Raw genomic sequence first — 24,153 nt, 5'->3', positions numbered from 1 at the left:
AGGTAGATTGCAACACATCCACCCACACTTAAGAGCAATGGCTGGGGCAGAGGGGTCCACTGTACCCATCTCTGTTGAGAGTGATCCCCAGAGGGCACCATCCATCTTTGCTACCCTTAATCAAAATGAGCTCAGGCAGTTGGCAAATATCAGGGGCCTTAAACAGCCCAAGAATCCTACTTCTGCTGAACTCCGAGAGCTTTTACAGGCTGATGAAGATCAGAAAGCTCTCAGGAAAGCCTCCCAGTTAGGCCCCTTAGGGACAGGAACAGGAGGCCCCCCTTCTGAAGATGCTACTGAAGTACCCCTTTCCAATAGCCATCCCTTAGATGAGAATCATACTACAGAGGAGGAAAGTGGTGAGGATACAGAAAGTAGTGAGGATGAAGGGAGAACTAGCCCAGTGCCAAGTGTTATACTTGGCCCAGCTAAACTAAGGCTATTGGGGACTGACAATGGGAACACCCCATTGGATCTCCCCAGTGGACTTAACCAGGGGCTTGGGAGGCAAAGGAATCACTCAGGTGACTCTAATGCTTCTCATGCCTCTAGAGGCTCTCAAGGTCACTCCAGGAGAAGGATGACCACCCCTCAGAGGAGGGAACATGAGGCCAGAATGCAGGAAGCTCAGCTGAGAATCAGGAAACAGGAGCTAGAAGTAGCTCTGATGGAAGAGAAACTGAGTAAGGCTAGGCGACCTAAAGAGAGTGGGTCTATACCCACTGGTGGCAGCATTGTCCCTAAGGACAAAGATAGGGTCTTTGATAATAGGAACCTGTCTAAGGTTGTGCCCCCCTACAAAAGTGGGGATGACATCCACAAATGGATGACTGCTCTTGAGAGAGCCTGCAAAGTGCAGCAGGTTCCTGAAGACCAGTGGGCAGCAATCCTCTGGCTCTCCTTTGAAGGAAGAGGCAGAGACAGACTCCTCACTGTTAGGGAGGAGGATGTCAGAAATGACAGAGTCCTGAAGAGTGTCCTAGTTGATGGGTTAGGCTTAACCACTGAACAGTACAGGGTAATGTTCAGAGACACCCAAAAGACACAGACTCGGGACTGGTCTGAATAGGTTGAATGTGCCACTAAGGCTTTGGAAGGTTGGTTGCTGGGAAGTAAGGTATCTGATTTTACAGGATTGTATAATTTGATGATGAGAGAACAGATTTTAAATAACTGTCAAAACCAGCAACTGCATCAACACTTGGTTGACTCAGATCTGACCTCTCCCCAAGAATTGGGAAAGAAGGCAGACAAACGGGTCAGAACCAGGGTTAAGCAAAAGAACCAGAACCAGGGCCAAGGGGGTGATCAGAAGAAAACAGACCAAAAGGGTGGAGATCAGAAATCTAAAGACCAGAAGTCTTCAACAGGGCCCCAAACTACTGCTAAGGAGGGTGGGTCCCAACAACAATCCAAGGGAAAGAAGAAAGAAGGTCAAAAGAAACCCTGGTGCAATCATTGCAAGAATACAACTCACTGGACTAGTGATTGTAAGAAGGGTGGAGCCCCCAACACTGTTGCCCCTAAGGCACCTGCTCCCAGTACTACTGTTAGCAGTGTTGGTCCCCAGACAAAGGGTGTAGTGGGAATCACCATGGGAACTGAAGGAGATTCTGACTTAGACAGAACCCTGACACAGGCAGTCTTGATCTGTGATGGGGACATTGAGTTGTCCCTGACTGTGAGCCCCAGTAACCTGGGCAAGTACAGACAGACTCCTTTAATTAATGAAAAAGTGGCTCAAGCCTACAGGGACACATGTGCCAGTGTCACTATGGTGACACCAGGCTTTGTGGACCCTGGACAGTACATACCAGGTGAGAATTACCTGGTGACCAATGCCAGCAATGCCACTACTTCACACAGTGTGGCAGTTGTTAACTTCTCATGGGGAGGGGTAACTGGCCTCAAAAGGGTTGTGGTTAGTGCAGACCTCCCAGTAGAATGTTTGTTGGGCAATGACCTAGAGAGTTCTCTATGGTCTGAAGTGGAGTACAGGACACATGCAGAGATGTTAGGTATATCACCACATGTCCTTGCTGTGACCAGGTCACAGGCCAAAAAGTGCCTTACTGAACCTCAGGTCTTGGATCCTGGAACAATGGACCAAGCACCTACCAAGAAGAAGAACAGGAGGGTAAAGGCTGTGCCTTCCCCCCTGCCTCAGAGTGATGATCAACCTTCCCAGGAAGATGATCTAGAGAACCCTGAAGGAACTGTCCCTGAAGAGCTTGAACCTGATCAGGTTGAGTTTCTGGGGACAGGGGGACCTTCAAGGGCTGACTTGAGGCAGGCTCAGTTATCCTGTCCCTCTCTTGAACCCCTCAGACAGCTGGCTGCTGCTGGGAATGCTCAAGGTACCCATAAAGTGTATTGGGATGAAGGGCTCCTTTATTCAGAGGCTAGAGACCCCAAGCCTGGTGCAACCAGGAGGTTGGTTATACCTCTGCAATTTAGGGGCTTCCTTCTTACCTTGGCCCATGATATTCCTTTAGCAGGACACTTAGGCCAGAACAAGACTTGGGACAGGCTTGTCCCTCACTTTCACTGGCCTCACATGAATGAAGATACCAAGGAGTTTTGTCGCTCCTGTGTGACCTGCCAAGCCAGTGGCACATCAGGTGGCACAACAAAGGCCCCCCTAATACCACTACCTGTGGTGGGGGTCCCCTTTGAAAGAGTGGGAATAGATATAGTGGGTCCCATGGATCCTCCCACTGCATCTGGGCACAGATTTATACTGGTGGTAGTGGATCATGCCACCAGGTATCCAGAGGCAATTCCCCTTAGGACCACTACAGCACCTGTTGTGGCCAGGGCCCTGCTGGGAGTATTCTCCAGAGTGGGGTTTCCTAAGGAGGTAGTTTCTGACAGAGGTACCAACTTCATGTCAGGATACTTGACAGCTATGTGGAAGGAATGTGGTGTCAACTACAAGTTCACCACCCCTTATCACCCACAATGCAATGGGCTTGTTGAGAGATTCAACAAGACCCTAAAGGGTATGATCAAAGGATTACCTGAAAAGCTCAGGCGAAGATGGGACATCCTTCTACCCTGCCTTCTGTTTGCTTACAGAGAGGTCCCACAAAAGGGGGTTGGCTACAGCCCCTTTGAATTGTTGTTTGGGCACCCTGTAAGAGGCCCACTGTGTTTAGTGAAGGAAGGATGGGAGTTACCTCTCAAAAAGCCTAAACAAGACATAGTGGACTATGTACTTGGTCTCCGCTCCAGGATGGCTGAGTATATGGAGAAGGCATCCAAAAACCTTGAGGCAAGCCAGGCCCCAGCAGCACTCCAAGACAAATGGTCTGGACCCCATACAATCCTGGAAAAGAAGGGAGAGGTTACCTACTTGGTGGACCTAGGAACTCCCAGGAGTCCCCACAGGGTACTCCATGTTAACAGGTTAAAAGCATATGTTGACAGGGCAGACATGGGCTTGCTCATGGCTACAGATGAGGGACAGGAGGAAGAGAGTGACCCTCTCCCAGACCTGTTGTCTCAGAACCCTGAAGATGGCTCAGTTGAAGGAGTGACCCTTGGAGGCAACCTCACTGCCCATCAGCAGACTGAATGTAGACAAGTTCTACAATCATTTCAACATCTGTTTTCCCTAATACCTAGCCAAACTGACTGGTGTACCCATGTGGTGGACACTGGTGACAGTCTGCCTGTAAAGAACAAACTTTACAGACAACCTGACCACGTCAGGGACTGTATAAAGGCTGAGGTACATAAAATGCTGGAATTAGGTGTCATTGAACCCTCAGAGAGCCCCTGGGCTAGCCCAGTGGTTCTGGTCCCCAAACCTCACACCAAAGATGGCAAGAGAGATGAGGTTCTGTGTGGATTACAAAGGACTCAATGCTGTCACCAGGACAGATGCACACCCTATTCCAAGGGCAGATGAGCTCATAGACAAACTAGCTTCTGCTAAGTTTTTGAGCACATTTGACTTGACAGCTGGCTATTGGCAAATCAGATTAGCTGAGGAGTCTAAGGCCAAAACAGCATTCTCAACCCCAGGTGGGCACTACCAATTTGTGGTGATGCCCTTTGGTCTGAAGAATGCACCTGCCACCTTCCAACGGTTGGTGAATCAAGTCCTTACTGGGTTGGATGACTTTTGCGCAGCATATCTTGATGACATTGCTGTCTTTAGCTCCACCTGGGAGGATCACCTGATCCACCTGAAGAAGGCTCTTGAGGCCCTGCAAAGGGCAGGCCTCACTATCAAGGCCACTAAGTGCCAGATAGGGCAGAGTAAGGTTGTGTATTTGGGCCACCTTGTAGGTGGAGGCCAAGTTCAACCACTGGAGAGTAAGATACAATCCATCAAGGACTGGTCCCCTCCAACCACCCAGACTCAAGTCGAGCTTTCTTGGGCTTGACTGGGTACTACAGGAAGTTTGTTAAGAACTATGGGTCCATTGTGACTCCTCTTAATGATCTGACATCCAAGAAGATGCCCAAAAAGGTTCAGTGGACAGTAAGCTGTCAAAAGGCATTTGATGACCTGAAGGAGGCCATGTGCTCTGCACCTATCCTGAAAAGTCCTGACTACTCCAAAGAGTTTATTGTCCAAACAGATGCTTCTGAGTTGGGTGTGGGAGCTGTGCTGTCACAACTTAATGTAGATGGTCAAGACCAACCCATTGCTTTTATTAGCAGAAGATTGACCCCCAGAGAGAAGAATTGGTCAGCTATTGAGAGGGAGGCCTTCGCTGTGGTGTGGGCCCTGAAGAAGCTGAGGCCATACTTGTTTGGCACTCACTTCAAGATTCAGACCGACCATAAGCCCCTCTTGTGGCTAAATCAGATGAAGGGTGAAAACCCCAAACTGCTTAGGTGGTCCATTTCCCTACAGGGGATGGACTTTACAGTGGAGCACCGGCCAGGTACTGACCATGGGAATGCAGATGGTCTCTCCAGGTACTTCCACTTAGGACATGAAGACGAGACTGGTCAAGGCTAGTTTAATGTCCCTGCGTTTGGGGGGGGGGGTTGTGTAGGAGAGTAGGGTCTGCTATCCTATGGTCACCCCAAATTTTTGCTTTTTGCTTCACTGGTTTTTGACATATTGAGGCTGTGGGCCTGCCAATCAGACCCCCAGCCTGCTGTTCTCTCTACTAAATTAACACTATGCACTCTAGGTGCATAACCAATTGGAACTAGATCACCCTGTGAGCCCCTTGTACCAGTGTACACTAGGTACCCAGGGCATTGGTGTATCTAAGGCCTGCCAGGGGCTGAAGCATGTATTATGCCACCCCAGGCTTGGCCTAACAAATTTGACACAACTGGCTGATCACTCAGCTGGGGTAAGTTGGTGTAACCACCTCTTACTTAGGTGTAGTATACCTATACCTAACCTTAAATGGGACACATGTTAACCTATAAGTCACTCCTATGGCAGGCCTTAACAATCCTGAAGGCAGAGTGCTTGGTTCCATGTGAGATGGTGCTCTGGCATGAGCTGAGCCTGTCTGCAGTGGTCGGAACAACTTCCTTCTACTGTTTCCAGATATCGTCATACCATATACTCTTAAGAGCATTATGAACCACGCGGTTAAATGCTATCTTTGGTTTGGCTTTATCAAAACATGTCGAGTAAGGTGCCATACGAATTGGAATACTAACCCCTCGCCAATTCTGGCGACGGGGTTAGCATTCCACCCTTCTAGAGGGACACGACATGTACAGTACCTGAAACCCGGGTAAAATCAGACATAGCCTCAGCTCCACAAAATGGATGCTGCCACCACAGACACAAGTCTGCCCTCCTGCTGCTGGGAGTCCTTCCAGCTTGGGAGGTGTGGACAAAGGGTTTCCTGCCAGGGGAGGTGCATGCACCACCCCAGACAGGATTTTGTGTATTGGTCAGGTAGGGCTTGAAAGAAACCAGACATGCCTGAGGCTCACAAGGAGCCTCGGTGCATATGCCAGTTCAAACCGGTCCTGGGGCACACCAGTCCCGGGCCTGGGGCGAGCTGGACAAAGGATTGGGGGTGTAACCACCCCCCTTCCTGGTCCCACCCTTAGAGAGGGACCTAGCAGGTAGTCCGGCACCTAGAATCCGCTTAAAGGTAGGTGCTGTGTCCTAAGACTTCAGACATCCTGGAATCAACTTGAAACTAAGAAGAAGACGGGAACTTCGACATTCTGCTGCACAGAAGACTGAAGGAAATCTCCCCTGTGGTCAGGGAGTGACCACCTTGCTAACGCAAGCACCATCCAGCGAGTCAACGTCTGCTTTGCCGCCGCCTCCCGCCGGAGCCCGAGCCCAGAGACTGACAAGACCTGGACCTCCAGACCTCTCACCGCCCGATCCACAGTCCCTGAAAAGAGGAGACCCGTGGAGGCACCGAAACACGTGGAGCCAGCCATCTTGAAACGACCACGACAAGCTGCAAGCGCAACAACCGAGGCTCCCTCCAAGTTGTGCTTTGGGATCTGAGAAGCCCAACCCTCGAGCAGCATCTGCACCAAAGGTGAGCCCTCCAGCATCTCCACGATTTGCGTGGGGCCCTTCTGCATTTTGCCACTCAACGCGCCTAACCGGTTGCTGGCCCGCTGGCTAGTGGCCATCTTGGCGACAAACTTCAAGAAATACACCGCTGGTCTGGTTGCTCCAGACTGGCCCTTGCTCCCCTCCAAAGGAGCAATCCCTCTGACCTTGCTGGTCAGAACCATCAGCTTATTTCGTTTTCCACAACAATTGCTTTTGCCAAGGCTTGTTTGCTTCGATCAAGTCGCCGACAGCGAGAGCCTGCGTGGGACAGCTCGTGAACCGACTCCTGGATGTCGTCGACCTTCAGGGACCACGTGGCTGCAGAGACAAGCTGCAACTTTCTTCCTGTTTGCACCCGACATCGCCTGGTACCCACCTGGTGCCACGCTGGTCACTGGTTAGTGACTGTGAACACTGTCCCCTCTGCTTACAGGTCTTCTACAACTCCGATCCACCCTTGGATCCACCGCATCTCTTCCGGACCGACCGCCTGCAGCATCTTTGTCCACAGGTTCCACTGAACAGATAGAAGAAACCCGACGCACTTCGAGGCCTATGCACCCGCTTCCTGTGGGTGAGGTAAAGCTGGCACTCCGGTGCCCAAGTGTAGAGTATCATCTCTAGTGTCTGTGTTTCCAATCTTGAGTTCATAGTCCATCCGGAAGATCCTTTTTGCAGTAACTTTGTAACTTTTACGCACCCATTGAAAACCTATGGGAGCACGCGTGTGACTATTTGCTCTGCACACGCCACCCGTGGACCTCCTGGTCACTAACTGAAGTTAGCTCCTTGTAGGCCCAGCGATTCTAGAGGCCCTAGGTCTTTTCCATTTTCTGTTTGTGGTACTTATACCACTATTTTAGTATATGGTTTGAGCGTCCACCAGGGCAGATCCATATAAAGTGCAACTTCTGTGTATTCTACTGTAATCTTGTTTGACGATTTGTGCTCCTGTGCTCATAAAGAGACTAGGGGTTATTTTGAGAAATAAATACATATATATTTTGAATATATATCTGTGTGGTGTCCCTTTCATTGGTATGAAAGGGGGTTACATTTGGTAAAACAGCTGGCTTAACACGCTTCACGAGTTTAGCCTCAAAGACTGCTTAGCCTACGCTACCACTAGGGCAGCTAGTCCGAAAAGGTTGACTTACAACCACACCATAAGGGTTGCTTGGCATGGTACAAGGTGGTCACTTTAACTAGTGAACATCATATACCAGGCCAACTTCTCACAGGTCCCTATCACGATACTTATAAGATGACGATTGCAATGTTTCCTCTTTTGTATGACACCTACTAGCATGCTGTAAGCTCCACGCTAATGATGCTATCTGGCAAGGTTGTTGTTTGTTTTTTCTGTATTGTAAAATGCTCAATAAAAAAATAAATCCCCCGGACAGCGATACCGGTGCTATGGCAGTTGTTGGACCAATTTGCGGAATATTCAGGCTTGCGACTTAACAGGGTTAAGTTGCTGGTGTTCCCGATGGCTGGGGTGAAGGGATATGGAGTTGAGGAGCTGCCAACCGTAGGACTGTGGTGGGAAATAGGCCACTTCCATTACCTGGGAATACAAGTTGCACATGAAGATGTGCAGATCCTTTGCTTGAACATATACAAAGTAATGAACTCTGAGGGGCTCAGCAGCATTCTGGAATACGCTACTGCTGTTCTTAATGGGAAGAATCGCGGTGGCAAAGATGGTGCTTTTGCCTGGATGCCTGTATACATTACAGAACTCTATGTGTAATATACCCATGTCGTTATTTCGGCAAGTGCGGTTGTAGTTGATGCCTTTGTATTGGGCAGGTAAGCATAGCAGGGTGTCATCGCAGGTCCTTTCTACACGCTATGAGGAGGGGGGATTAGAGGCACCCAGATTAGACTTATATTATTATGCAGCGCACCTTCAGCACGCAGCACTGTGGATGACAAGGGAGACAACTGGGAGAAGCGCTTGCCGGATGGACTGATCCAGCCGCAGAGTCTTCCTGTCGTGTTGATGGAGGAAGCGGGTGTGGGCGTGGATCTCCCATATGTAGTTAAGCAAACAGCATTTTTGTGGCAAAGGTTCGTGGAGCATGTGCTGCGGCACGCACCTTTTCATCTGGAGTTAAGCATCTGGCACCTGGCCCGTGTACTTCAAATGGATGAGAATATGTCCTTTGGGGCGTGGAGGGAAGGGGGATGTCAGATTCTCGCTGATCTATATATCAATGATACCTTCCTTACGTTTGAACAGGCATGTGAGAGTTTTGCATTAGGACGTGGGCAGTATTTGCAGTACGCAGGGCTGATGGAGCTAGGAAGGGTCATATTGCCCTCATACCCAACCATGCCCTCAGTAACCGAGACATTGGACTTGTTGCTTACTTGTGGTAGTGGACGTGGATTGGTCGCACTGCTATATAGGGCTATGAGGTTGGATCTGGTGTCCCAGGTGCTCAGGGCAAGGAAAGCATGGAACGAGGACCTACAGGCCCCTTTGACAGAAAATAATTAGGGAAACGCGTGTGTGTTGACACGTAAAGTATCCTGTAATGTGCGATTTAAATTGATACATTAGAATTTCCTGCAAAGAGTATACATGACCCTGGTGAGACTTCACTGTATAGATTCAATCCTGCCACATGAATGCCCTTGATGTCACAGTGGGTGAGCAGGGTTCTTGTATTTGGCGTGGGAATGCCCGGAGGTGCTAAAATTCTGGCATGGTGTGGTGGCAAGGGTGTCGGGGGGTAGGTATACGAGAGGAGGCTAGCCCTGTGCAGTGCCTTCTGGGACAGATACCAAAGCGTAGGAAAAGTGATGGCTTATAAACTGCTACAATTGGTATTGGTGCTTGCCAGATGGTGGGTAGCGATATACTGGATGAGCCCACGAGTGTCGACACTAGAAGGATGGAGGACGGATGTGGGTGAGTGGTCACTCACTGAAGAGCTGCATATGAAAGCTTGTAGAAAGGATGAGAAATTGGAAGAGGACATGGTACATTGGAGAGAACTTTGCAGGATACTGCTCCATATACCAGGGCATGGAAGTGAGCAGGCACACACGTCAGAAACTGATGGTGCAGAGTAATATAATAATCTTATTGTTGTGTCGGAATGTGACATGTTGGTGAAGGTGTCCGCCTTAGTTATCATGATTTGTATATCATCTATTTACTCTTGCTATGTTTAATGTATCTGAACAATGCATCGCTGAAAATCTGCAAGCTTCAAGAAAAAGATTATGGATGGGTGTATAGCAAACGTGTACACAACTGACCAGTTGGGTAATAAAACCTAATAAATAAAGTTGTTAAAAAAAAAAGTTGCCTAACAGGGTTGTGGTCAGATATGGATTTCGGTATGTGCTCCACAGTCTGGAATAAAGCTAGCGTAACTGCGGTGCATAAAATATGGGCAAGTCTAGAGAAAATGTTGTGTCAGAGTAAAAAGATTATTCCCACTTAGAAGGGTGACTAAGACACCAAACATCTACCAATGCCCAACATGAGTTCCCAATTTAAGGATTGACTATATTCTCACATTTAAATAAAAGGATAATGCTCCTTACCCAGTAAGCATCTGTTCTTGGCATGTAGAGATGTAGATTCACATGCTTTGCATACTCCTGCCATCTAGTGTTGGGTCCGGATGTTTGCAAGTTGTTTTTGTCTTCGAAGAAGTCTTTCCAGTCACGAGGTACAGTGACTCCTCTTTTCGGTGATAGTGTGCATGGTCATCGACTCCATTGTTAGATTGTTTTCCCGCAGAGGGTAAGAATGGTGTTAGTAAGTGTAGAATAGAGATGTCCATTCGTATTGTATGTAAACCGAGAAACTGCAACTACTACAGGAGACAGGGGTGGCGGGTGGGCACTTGTGAATCTACAGCTCTACATGCCACGAATAGATGCTTTCTGGGTAAGTAACATTATCCATTTGAGGCATGTAAGCTGCAGATCACATGCTTTGCATAGACTATAGAGCAGTACACTCCCAAAGCGGTGGCTAACCTGTAGTCGTTGTAGTTGTCTGAAACAGTGTTTGAAGTACTGCCTGGCCTACATTAGCTTGTTTCCTTGCTAACACATCTGCATAGTAGTGTTTAGTAAATGTGTGTTGTGTAGATAATTTAGCTCCTTTACATATGTCAGCTAGAGGAATGTTGCCTAAAGAACAAGTTACTTACCTTCGGTAACGCTTTATCTGGTGGATACAGTATCTGCCTGTGGATTCCTCACCTTGTGAATATCCCCTGCGCCAGCAACATTCGGAAACTTTTGTAGCTCTCCACGCCAACGAGGATGACGTCACAGAAGCACGGCTCCGCTCGCGGCTCCGCTGACGTCACTGGATCCATAAGAAGACCTCATGGGCGTGATGACGTCAGTTATGCCCTTTTTTCCGTGCCTTCGAGGCACACGGACGGACTGACAGCAATATATATATACAGTATAAACAGTACATAATACACAAAACAACACAAACAGTGTGAAGATAATACACGAAGGCAAAAGAAATAGCACTCTTCCTTTGACAGCAATAAATGAATTTTGAAACATCATCAGTATTGAAGATATACAAGGGTTGACAACGGGGAGGTGGGTGGGTCAGTGAGGAATCCACAAGCAGATACTGTATCCACCAGAAAAAGTGTTACCGAAGGTAAGTAACTCGTTCTTCTGATGGATACATCAGCCAGTGGATTTCTCACCTTGTGAAAAGATTCCCACAGCAGTCCCACTCCCGGAAGAGGGTGTCCACCCTTCTATACCAGAAAGTCCTGAAGGACAGAACGAGCAAAGTGTGTGTCAGTCCCTCCTCACCTCGTAATCCAAGCAGTAATGCTTCTCAAAAGTGTGGAGGGAGGCCCAAGTTGCCGCCCTACAAATGTCCTCCACAGGAACACCTCTAGACAAGGCAGATGTAGAAGACTTTGCCCTGGTAGAATGAGCCCTTATACCCTCTGGAGGTTCCTTACCGGCCAAAGAGTAACACATCTTGATGCACAAGATAATCCATCGGGAAAGGGTGCGCTTGTGCACCGCTCTGACTTTCCTGCAGCCAACAAAGCCCATGAAGAGCTGGTCGTCCACTCGAAAGTATTTAGTCCTATCGAGGTAAAAGCTCACCGCCCTCTTAGGGTCCAAGCGGTGAAGCCGCTCCTCCTCCTTGGAAGGGTGAGTGGGAGGATAGAAGGTAAGAAGGGTAATTGACTGTCCCAGATGGAAAGGAGTTACCATCTTTGGCAGAAAAGCAGCCCTGGTCCTGAGTACCATTCTTTCAGCATGAATGGTCAAGAACGGGGGTTTAGAACTCAGAGCTTGAAGCTCACTTACCCTCCTTGCCGAGGTAATAGCAATGAGAAAAACCGTTATGAATGACAACAGCCTTAAGGGACACTTGTGCAAGGGCACGAAAGGAGAACCCATCAGGTAAGTTAAGGCCTTTAAGGAATCGTAATACAATAGGTGACTTAAACAAAGACGGCTGATCCGGCAAGCAAAGGAAAGCCGACAAAGCCGATAAATATCCCTTTACAGTAGCTACAGCAAAGCCTTGCTGAGCAAGAGAAAGAGCAAACTGAAGGATGTTGGATAAACGAGCCCTCAAAGGGTCAATAGACTGCTTTCCGCACCAAAGAACAAATTTAGACCACCTATAAGAATAGATAGATTTAGTGGAATTACGTCTGGCAGACAATATTACATCCACCACGTCAGGCGGGAGAGAAAAAGAATTCAGGTTGCCCTGTTCAATCTCCAGGCCGGAAGGTGTAAGCTCTGGAGGTGGGGGTGTAGAACCTGCCCCTCCGACTGCGAGAGGAGGTCTGCTCTGAGAGGAGGGCACGAGGAGGCGTGGAGAAGATCTGTATACCACACCCTTCTTGGTCAATCTGGGGCGATCAATATGACTTGGGCCCAGTTTTGGCGAATCTTCCTCAGAACCCAAGGAATCAAGGGTATGGGAGGAAACGTGTAAAGGAGATGCGAGTCCCATCTCATCTGAAACGCGTCCCCCAAATCTCCCTGCATCGAATAATGGGGACTGCAGAATGATGGGCAGTGAGCATTCTCATGAGTGGCAAACAGATCCACCTGAGGGGTTCCCCACGTCCGAAAGACATGACGAACCACCTCCGGATGGAGTCTCCACTCGTGGTCTGCAGAGAACTGACGACTGAGACTGTCCGCACGCACGGTCAGAACTCAGGCCAGATGATTTGCCATGAGACAAATCCGATGATCCTGAGCCCAGGACCAGAGACGCAGAGCCCCTCTGCTGAGACAACGCGACCCCACACCTCCCTGCTTGTTGACATACCGCATTGCGGTAGTGTTGTCCGTCAGGACTTGAACCGACTGACCGCAAAGGGAAGGGAGGAAGGCCTTGAGTGCCAAACGTATCGCCTGCAACTCCAAAAGGTTGATGTGAAGCAACCTTTCCTCTGGAGACCAAAGACCCTTGATCTCCAGATCTCCCAGTTGCGCACCCCACCCTAAAGTGGATGCATCCGTTATCACTGTGGCCACCGATGGAGGCAGATGGAAGGGCTTTCCTTGAGACAGATTGCCCTCCACGCTCCACCAAGAAAGATCCGCTGCAGCTTCTCTGGAGATCCTCACAGACTCCCTGAGATCTCCTTTGTGCCGATACCACTGCCTGCGGAGGCACCACTGGAGGGCCCTTATGTGCCAGTGTGCATGGTTGACCAACAGAATGCAGGAAGCAAACAGACCAAGCAGACGAACGACCTTCAGGACTAGAACGACCGCTCCACTGTAAAACAAGGGAATCATTTCCTGAAAGTCGAGAATCCTTTGTGGAGGTGGAAATGCTCGACACACAGTAGTGTCCAGTACCGCCCCTATGAACAGGTTGCGCTGAGAGGGCACCAGGTGAGATTTGGGCACGTTTATCGAGAAACCCAATTTGTACAACAGCTGGGTTGTATCCTGCAGATGATGAAGCACCTTCTCCGGCGACTCTGCTTTGATCAGCCAGTCGTCCAGATAGGGAAAAACTGGAATCCCTGACCTTCTGAGATGAGCTGCCACCACTGCCATCACCTTGGTGAAGACTCGAGGTGCAGTAGTAAGACCAAACGGAAGGACCGCAAATTGATAATGTTGCGACCCTACTGTAATACGGAGATACCTCCTGTGCGACTTCAGGGTGGGTATGTGGAAATACGCATCCTGCAAGTCGATCGACACCATCCAGTCCTCCTGTTGCAGCGCTTGAAGAACCTGTGCAAGGGTGAGCATCTTGAACTTCTCTTGCTTCAGAAAAAAGGTTCAAGATCCTGAGGTCCAGAATTGGACGCAGCCTGCCATCCTTTTTCGGAATCAGGAAATACCAGGAGTAGCATCCCTGACCCCTCTCCTGCACTGGAACCACCTCTATCGCACTTTTTTTTTTTTTTAATAACGTTAGTACTTCCTCCTTCAGGAGAAGGTGGTCCTCCGAGCAAGTACCTTGACAAGGAGGGTAATTCGGAGGGAATTCCCGAAAGGGAAGGGCGTACCCATTTTCTACAAGATCTAGAACCCAGAGGTCTGAAGTGACCGATTCCCAATCTTGTAGAAAATGGGTAAGCTGGCCCCCCACAGGACCAACATGATCCAGAAGTGGTTATCTTTGGTAGAAAACGTTACAGTGGAGGAGGATGGCTGTATAACAACATGAGTCTCACAATAGGCAACGCATATAAATATCTAGGGGTCAACTTTGACTCCAGGGGTAACTTTAATAAACAGCGTAAGGCCATTTCAGTAAAAGCCATGAATCTACAGGTGAATTTCTGCAAGCTTTCAAGATCTTTGTCCGGCCCAAGTCTATCTCCACTACTGGAAGTTATGAGAGCAAAAATTGGGCCGGTATTGACATACGGTGTTGAGATTTTTAGGGGGAAACTAAACTCCACTTTTAATCAACCAAAATCTATAAAAAACTCATCAGCCCAAAACTGCCTCTGCTGCTCAGATTAGACTTGAATTGGGCCTATTAAACTATGAAATCTCTGGCACGGGATTGTATTTAAATGCTATAAACTGAGACAAGCAAACATAGGCTCATTGGAGTCTTTAATTTGGCGGGACATCTCCCAGAAAAACCCATGTGGCTCTTATAGCCGTTTTTTTAAGGACTCGATCCAAGAACTGTCTGCGTGTGCCCTATGGGACCTTAACCCTAGTAGGTTAGTATTTAAAACTAGCATTAAGAAATGTATTCGGATAAGGTCCCTGATTATTGATAAAGTCCACTTTGCCAAACGCAGACATGCATGGGCTACAATGAGCTCGTATGGTCGGTTATCCCCTGCCTCCTACCTATCCTGCACTTACTCCTGGCACCTAAAACTTAGTTTTATGGCCGTCAGACTGGGCGATTGGCAATTTTTAAAGGACATGCCCGCCTGGCGCCGTTTGTCAGAGGTTGTAATGTGCAGAGGGTGCGGCATGACCCCTGAAACCCTGGTTCACATAATATGCCTTTGTCCCACTTTTATGTCACTACGTAGACGTAAATTGAAAACTGAGTGGTACAGGCTGGGAATCCGGTCGTGCAGACAAGCAATTATTGCAGCATTAATGCCAGAAAATACAGCTCTAAATATTGCTTTTACAATCTTTATACGACATGCATACCGCACCCTCAGGCTGTAACGGAAGAGTTTGTCATCATGCCCTCTTTTAGGAGCTATCCCTTACCACATTGCAATCTTTTTAATGCTGCTAAAATTGATCTTATTTGACTGCTCCCCTGTATATTCTGCTGCTACTCTACGAAACATTGGATTGCAGTTATGGCTGATTGTTAATACCTGAAATCGAATGTATTTTAATTGTCATTGTCATTGTTATTTGCATATTCTGCTCTTTTATCATTTATTCACCAGTGTAGTTTTTTAATGTAATTTGAAGTTTTTAAGAATTAGTGCTCTTATGTTATGGTTCTTTTTATAATGTGTATTGCTGCTGTAATTTTGAGGTGTTCTTTTAAGGATATTTTTTATATCCAAATAAAGTATAATAATAATAATGGTGGATCTAGGGCTGCTTTGCAGTGGTGGTAGGGATGGAGGAAGAGGAGGAGAGCTGCCGACCTCGAGCAAGACCTCTGGTTCTGCCCCTGTAGCTCTTATACAGGGTGTTCTGTTGCTGCTGCTGGGGCTGGGGCTGCCTGTAGGTCCGAAATGACGACCTTCCAAAGCCTCTGTACCTCCTAAAAGAACCCCTAGGTTGGGACTGCAGACCCAGAGATTTGACTGTGGCTTTACGTTCCTTAAACCTCTCTAATGCAGCATCAGTCTTTTTTCCAAAAAGCCCAGAACCGTCAAAAGGCAGGTCCAGAAGCGTTGCCTGCACATCAGGGGAGAACTCAGATGATTTCAGCCACGCACTCCTCCTTGCGCAAACAGAAGAGCCCATAATTCTAGCGACAGAGTGCGCAGTATCCAGGCCACTCTGGATAACCCGACATGCAGCCGCCTGAGTGTCTGATAGCACCTCATTAAAGTTCTGTCTGTCCTCCTCTGATAACTTAGGGGCCAATTGTTTTGCGGAATCCATGAGAGCATGAATATAACCGCACAAAAGACAGGTGGCATTTGTCGATTTTAAAGCCATACTGGCTGAGCAGAAATCGGTCTTGGCTGATTGGTCAAGTTTTTTAGCATCCCTGTCACTAGGGACCTGAGGAAAGGCACCTGAAGACCTCTTAGAGCAAGCAGCCTGAACCACCAGACTTTGAAAGTCTGGATCTCCTGGAGCCGCCCTGTACCTTCTAGCCACAGTTTTAGAGACCGCAGGAGCTGAAAAGGGCTTTCGCCATACCTCCATGACTGGTTCAGTGATGGCCTCATTAAATGGTAGTAAGGGCTCTGACACAGTGGAGGGAGAATGTAAGATCTCAGTGAGGATGTTTGTCTTGAATACAGCAGTTGGTAGCTGAAGATCCAAAAGCTCCGCAGCCTTCCTAATAACCGTGTGGTAGGGGGCCACATCTTTAGAGGGAGTATCAGCTGGAGGAGTAATCTCCCACTCTGGTGATAAATCTTCAAATAAATCATCAGACTCCATGAGCTCACCCTCTTCCATCTCCTCAACCTCGTACCTTTGCTCTTCCAGGACCCTTTGAGCTTCTCTCCTGGACCTAATCCTTATGACCGGCCTTAGCGGCGCCGCAACCGACTCAGACGGTGCCGGAGCCGGCGTCGAACATGGATATGGAGGAGCAGCCGAAGTCGAACGAGGTCGAACTGGAGCCGGTGAAGATAGAAGCAGCGTCGATTTCCTCGGCGCCGGGAAATGCCAAGACGGCGTCGCCGGGAAAAAAGGCATAAATGGAGCCTGAGCGTAGGCTTGAGGAACCCCCAGATTGAAAGCCACTGGATCCATGGGACCCGAAGGTGCTCCAGAGGGGTGCATCGCTCTAGTGAAGACTCCATACATCGCATTCAAACAATGCAATGGATCTTGACCTGGGCCTGGAAAGGGGGGATATGGCTCAGACTGAGGCATAACTGGACTCAGGCCGATCGGCGCTGACGGTGGAGCCAGCGGAGTCGAAGACTCATCAGGAGCCAGATCTTCTTCAACCGGAGCCGGTGAATGAGCCGGCGTCGGAGATGGAGCCGGAGAATGTTCCGGTGAAGCCGCAAGCGAGGTAAGGCAAACAGAAGAAGCAGGAATAGAGACAGGAGGAGACAAAGTCCTTATGATGTCGAGTAGGCGAAGTCGATCTCGGATCCGCTTCTTTATCCGAAAGGTGTCGAGAACCATGCCTCTTCTTTTTGTGCTTATTGGCCTTCGAAGCATGCCCCGACGTCGACTTCGACCTTGATCTGGATCATCTTCGACCTCTCCTCTTTTTTCATTCTAGCAATAAACAACTTGACTTCTCTTTCTTTTAAAGCTTTAGAACTCATCTTCCGGCAGCAAGAGCATCCCTCGACATCGTGATCCGACGACAGGCACCAGACACAGTCCTCGTGCGAATCCGTGATGGACATGTGCTTACCGCACTCCCTGCACAGTTTGAATCCAGACTTCTTTGTCGACATCTTTAACAGGAAGCAAGAAGTAAGAGAGACACCAGCAGAAAAACAAAGTAACTAGCCAAAGCTACGGAGAGTCCCAGAAAACCGTTAGCGTCGACGGCGCAGAAAAAAGGGAACCAACGTCATCACACGGACGAGGTCTTCTTATGGATGCAGTGATGTCAGCGGAGCCCATGCGGAGCCGTGCTTCTGTGACGTCGTCCTCGTGGAGAGCTACAAAAGTTTCCGAATGTTGCTGGCGCAGGGGATATTCACAAGGTGAGGAATCCACTGGCAGATGTATCCATCAGAAAAGGTCATGGAAACCCCTATCTTGCGTGTAGAATGCGCTCTAGGGGGTATGGATAAAGTTCTTTTGACTTAAGCATAGCATATTTGAATGCATTTAAGAATCCATCTTGATTATGCCTGATTTAGAGATGGGGTTGCCCTTGTGAGGGGGCACAAATGCAACAAATATAAGGTTTTGCAAAAATCTTTGGTCCTTCCCATATAATACAGTAAAGCATTTCTAACGTCCAGCGTGTGGAGAGCCCTTCCTGCCACTGAATCAGGTTGAGGAAAAAACACAGGTAACTCAACTGATTGGTTAATACGAAAAGCAGAAACCACTTTGGGAAGGAATTTTGGATTGGTGAGAAGAACAACTGTTTTTATGGAGTTGAAAGAAAGGTTCTTCCAGGGTTAAAGCCTGTAGCTCACCAACTCTTCTCAATGAAGTGATAGTAATGAGGAAAGCAACTTTCCATGAGCGAAACCGTAAAGGACATTTATGTAAGGGTTCAAAGGGTGGACCCATAAGTCTTGTAAGACAATATTAAGATTCCACACTGTTGCAGGTGGAACTCTTGGCGGTATTACCCTTTTCAAACCTTCCATGAAAGCTTTGATTACCGGAGTTTTGAAAAGAGATTAATGTTGTCTGTTTTGCAAATAGGCAGCCACTGCTGCAAGGTGTAAATTAATAGAAGTGTAAGCTAACCGCGTTTGCTGTAAATGCAACAGGCAACAGACAATATTTTGTATAGAGGCATCTAGAGAATTGATTTTGTTGTTATCACAATAGATAACACATCTTTTCCATGTTGCTGCATAGCACTCTCTGCTAGTAGGCTTTCTTGCTTCTTTCAGAATAGTCATACAATGTGGTGATAGATTTAAATAACCAAACTATGACTTGGCGAGCCAAATCACTAGGTTGAGTTCCTTGGGATTTGGCGGTCTGATTTCTCCACGGCTCTGAGTGAGGAGACAGGAGGTGAGATGTAGTTTTTGATGTGGAACCACTGACAGTTCAAACAGGGTGGTGTACCAAGGTTGACAAGCCAATGTGTGGGCTACTAAAATCAGCGTAAGGGATGTTTGTCTGAGCCTCCAAACTAGCAACAGAAGTAGTGGGAGAGGCGGAAAAGTGTGGGCAAATATCCCTGACCAACTCATCCATAGGGCATTGCCTTTGGATAGAAGGTGTGGGAACCTGAAAGCAACGTTTGGGCATTTTGCGTCGTCTACTGTGGCAAACAGATCTATTTGTGGAAATCCCTTGTGTTAGAAGTAAGGAAGAAGAACTTGGGGATGAAGTTCCAACTCGTGAACTTGCTGCCTCTGTCTGCTGAGGAGGTCGCAATCTGGTTGTTTACTCCTGCAAGGTGTTCTGTTAGGAGATAGATGTTGTGATGAATTGCCCAGTTCTAAATGTCCTGTGAGAGACGTGACAGTTGGAGTGTGTGTGTGTCCTTCCTTGTTTTTGTACATAGTACATTGCTCTCATATTGTATGTGCAGACTAGGACAGTTTTGACTATAAGGGGAGTCTGAAAAGCCTTGAGTTCTAGGAACACTGCCAAAAGTTCTAGGTATTTGATGTGGAGACTTTTGTGATTGTCGCTCCACAGACCCTGGATTGTGTAATGTTGGAGATGGGCACCCCAACCGGTGAGAGATGAGTGTTAGCACACTGTGGAATAGGGTCTATTAGGGCTGCCATTTTGATACGTTTTGTGGGTTCCACCACTGCAGAGAGCGATGGGTGCAGCCGCTTACCAACACTAGATCGTTTAAATGAGCCTGTGATTGATTCCACAGACTTGCTAGACATTCTTGTAGAGGACGCATGTGAAGCCTTGCATGAGGTACAATTGCAATGCAAGATGCCATAATTCCCAGCAGTTGCGTGAAAACTCTGGCTGGTAATGTTTGATTGGGCTTAAACTGTAGTACCAAGGACTGAATCTTGTGAATTCTGGCTACATTGGGAGAGGCCAAAGCTTTTAGAGTGTTGAAAGTAGCACCTAGATAAGATTGCATCTGTGCGGGACACGGGTAAGATTTTTGTGCATTGATGGTGAAGCACAATTGATGAAGTGTATTGTTGTCCTAGTGTGTTGCAGACAGGTTTGGTAAGTGCTGGCTATGATGAACCAGTCATCTAGGTAGGGGAAGACATGAATACATTGTCCTCTGAGATGAGCGGCTACTACTGCTAGACATTTGGTAAATACTCTGGGAACAGTGGTGACTCCAAATGGAAGTACTTTTAACTGGTAATGCCTGCCTGCTATCACAAATCTGAGGTATTTGCGATGAGCTGGATGAATTGGAATGTAAAAATATGCATCTTTTAAGTCTAGAGTAGACATAAAATCACCTAGCTGTAGAAGAGGAAGTACCTGTTGAAGGGTAATTAGCAATCCCCAGCACACGTCATATACAACAAAGACAGCAGTAGCTCCTGTTAGTCACACAAAATCATAAACAGCAATCCAAGTTGTTTCTTTGATAGTTATTCCTTTTTCATGATTTCTTCGTGAATTGATTTCAAGCCAACACGTGTTTCATCGCCTCAGTAAAATTGTACATGCGACTTTTTCAAGGTTTCAATGTTCACTGTTTATAGGTTTGAAGTGTGGTGATAATTCCATCCCACACTGCCCTGAGGCGTGAGGTTGGTAGTAGAACTGCGTTGCAAAATAAGTAGTCTTGCTTTCCAATATTGTGGTTAGGTCACGTATTAATTGTTGCTGCAAACGTCCTGTCCCCTCACGCCGACTTCGAGTACCTACCCTTGGAACTGTTCCCCCTATAACCTCCTCGAAAATATCCTCTTGGAAAAGAGGAGTGGTTGTTATCCTTGTAAGAGGAAGTGTTGTTATCGGAGGTTGTTGACTTGGACCCTCCCCAGTAAAAGGAGCGTCGAAAGGAACCTCTGTTTGAAGGAGACTGAGGTGCTCCCATAGAATTGGCAACTTCAGTGTCCTTTTTCATTTTTTTTAGCGCTTGAGCAACTTCAGGGCCAAAAAGATGTTGATCAAAAGGTATATTTAAAATGAATTGTTGGACTTCAGGTTTAAACCCAGAAATCCGTAACTAGGCATGCCCCCTGAGTAAAACGCTAGTATTTATTTCCCTAGCTGCAGTGTCAGCAGCATCTAGAGCACACCTTATAGAAGAGTTGGAAATTAATTTACCTCCCTGGACTAAATCTTGAGCTTTGGCTTTATGCTCCTCTGCGAGAAATTGTAGTAATTGCTCCATTTTGTCCCAGAGCGCCCTATAGTATCTGGCAAGAAGGCCCTGCGTGTTAGCAATGCACCAGTGATTGGCCGCTTGTGCAGCTATACGTTTGCCAGAAGCATCAATGAGTTTTGACTCTATCTGGGGGAGGAGCATCACCCGAAGTTTGAGAATTGGCTCGCTTATGAGCATTAGATACTACTAAAGAGTCAAGTGGTAACTGCCCTTTAATAAACACTGGATCTGTTGGAGAAGGTTTATATTTGTCGACTCTAGGAGTGAGGACTCGTGCACGTACAGGGTCTTTAAACATTTTGTCTGCGTGCCTCATCATACCTTTGAGCATAGGGAGTGTGTGACTCGACCTGTGTGTGGATCTTAAAGTTTCATATAGAAAGTCCTCCTCTAAGGATTCTTTGTGTAGCTCCACCCCATGGTATTGAGGAGCCCTGGCAATGAGTTCTTGATAAGAGAAATTGTCATCAGGTGGAGATGGCTTGGCAGGGTAAAGGTCAGGATCATTATCCGTTGGAGGATCAATTGTATAATTGGTCCATGGATCCCCTGGTACACGTGTGTCTCCCTCATCAGTGTCGTCTCCTTCTTGGGGAGATAATGGAGAGTTATGAGGTGTAATATATAAAGGATGCAAAATTGGGGAGGAGGCGGCGGTGATGGTAGTTGATGAAAATGGCCAGTACCAACATTTTTCTTTTTCAAAGAGATTTTAGAATGACTATCATCATCAGGAAGCTTGTGCTTGGATGGAGTCTTGGTGTGAATATGTCATGATTAATATAGAGTTTCTTTTGCTTTGGATCCAGTTTGGACGGAACAATGTCTATTTTTGGATCGAAAGGTACTGAAGGGGCTTCATTGGTTTTTGTTACCAAATATTTTGGAGCAGAGATGGAGTGACCATTAGTCGTGGACGATTTTGGCTCTGAAGGTTGTTTGCTGGTTTTCGGTGTTGAAGGTTTCGGCTCTGAAACAACTGTGGTTGGAACCGGAAGGTCTCAGCTCTGAAGTGGCTTTGGGCCGACTCTGTTCCAAGCCAGAAGGCATGACAGTATTTTTCGTTACTGAGCCATGAGCCGGAGCGTCAGAAACATCGTCTCGGTGCAGACCTTGGCCAGAAGGCAGGCTGTGGTAGTGCTGAAACCTTAGATGTTTGAGGGATGGGTGGACAGGGCAAGGAGTCTCCTGTACTCACATCACCCTGTCCCTGCGGCACATGGTCGAGGTCTATCTCCAACTCTGAATCAGAGTCCGACACTTCGAAGACCTGTTCTTCTTAGGCTGCTGTGGGCTCAGGGTCATCGTGCTCTGAGTCTTCACCAAAGATATCGGGTGTGTCGTCAATATGCTGGCGCTGCATCTCCTGACGTTGTGCTCAACGATCTCGAAGAGTTTTCTTGGACCGAAAAGAGTTGCACACATCGCAGTCTTGTTCTCTGGAGACAAGCACAGTTACACACCTGGTGCAAGTCGGTACGCAGGTACTTGGCGTGGCACAGAGGGCAAAATTTAAATGGAGTCTGATCCATAGACGAAGAGCAGGACCGACGCGGGTAGGCCCGAAGGCCACCCACAAAACTTTCCGTTCGGAAATGGAGATTTCGTTGACCGAATTGAAACGTGAAGAAGTGGGAAACGCGTTTGAAACAATACTGTTGAGGGTAGAGTGGATTGCACATGGAGGGGAAACCAAAAAACGAATCTGAACCGGAGCACAACAGTAGATGTCCAAACCCGTTGGCGGAAAAAAACAATCTAACAATGGAGTTGATGACCATGCGCACTATCACAGAAAGGAGGAGTCACCGTACCTTGCGACTGGAGAGACTTCTTCGAAGTCAAAAACAACTTGCAAACATTCAGACCCAAGACTAGATGGCAGGAGTAAGCAAAGCCTCGAACATTAGAATTTCTGCCGGCCTGATGTTTTATCTTTTGCTACTTCATTTTGCCCATGTATTATTTTAGCCATACTGATAAACGAAGGTCACTTTGTCCATTTCTTTTCATTCTGCCAGCATTCATCTACTCAATTATGGGTTTCCACAACTCTGGAGCCACATTCTGGGAATCCAAGAGACTCCATGCCCCTGTGCACGGAAAGACATGAAGCAACAGCTCTTCACATTGTACCTTAACAACTAATCTGACCTTCTGTGCCACACCAACTTGCCACTGATATGCTTATTCATGCTGTGCAGTACAGTTTTATGTAAAGCACTCTGTGCTGCTATACAAATAACCTAAAAAACACAAAAGTAAAATAAATCGTTCCTACCTATTGCAGTCACTGTAATATTGATTTTGTTGCAGTGGTCCTTGTCACAGCAGTGAGGTTTCGTATAGACGTCATCCAGCACCGAAGGGGCACAGAGAAATGGTCTATCTCTTGGAACCAGATCAACGGCAGCAATACACATATGGTTGTGCACTACTTTTTCTCCAGTTCGTATTACTGAAGCCAAACAGAGCCCATCAGTGATGCACGTAAAGTTTTGCTTCACGCAGTGCTCACAGTAGCATTCCAATGCTGTAGGTAAAGGGGATAAAAAACAAATTAACACATTTCAAAATCCCAAATGCTCAAATGAGCAAGTTACTTACCTTCGGTAACGCTTTTACTGGTGGATACAGTATCTGCCTGTGGATTCCTCACCTTTTGAATAGCCCCTGCGCCAGCATTCCACGGAAATTCTTTCCTACCTCTCCCACGTCGACGAGGACGTCATAATAGCACAGCTCCGCTCGCGACACCGTATGATGTCATCGGAGCCATAAGAGGACCTCCTCGGCGTGCTGATGTCAGATCCACCCATTTTTTCCGTGCCACCGAGGCAAACGGGCGAACCGACACATATCCACATGTATACATAGTATACTAAATATATATATACACACATATACACACACAAATGCATAACCAATATAGGCATGGAGAAATAGCAACAGACCAAGCATTTCTTACTATTAAAACATAAGCATGATTAAGACCTATTAAAAACATTCATGTCAAACTGTTAAAGCATTTTTTGGTAGACACAGGTGGACA

At 47.4% G+C, this 24,153-nt stretch overlaps 1 protein-coding gene across 5 annotated transcripts in view; it reads right to left on the bottom strand.

The window, feature by feature from the left end:
• LOC146832794 (TGF-beta receptor type-1-like) overlaps positions 1-24,153 on the bottom strand; it is a 1,867,988-nt gene that overhangs the window by 1,744,726 nt on the left and 99,109 nt on the right. For all 5 annotated transcript variants that reach the window (XM_085606114.1, XM_085606113.1, XM_085606115.1 and 2 more), the window contains exon 2: positions 23,383-23,634. In XM_085606114.1, the coding sequence (XP_085462240.1) occupies positions 23,383-23,634 (252 nt within the window). The remainder of the gene's footprint in view (positions 1-23,382; positions 23,635-24,153) is intronic.

This window comes from Triturus cristatus, chromosome 5_1 (genome assembly GCF_964204655.1).
Source record: "Triturus cristatus chromosome 5_1, aTriCri1.1, whole genome shotgun sequence".
NCBI lineage: Eukaryota > Metazoa > Chordata > Amphibia > Caudata > Salamandridae > Triturus > Triturus cristatus.
This window is presented reverse-complemented; position numbering and strand designations above follow the sequence as displayed.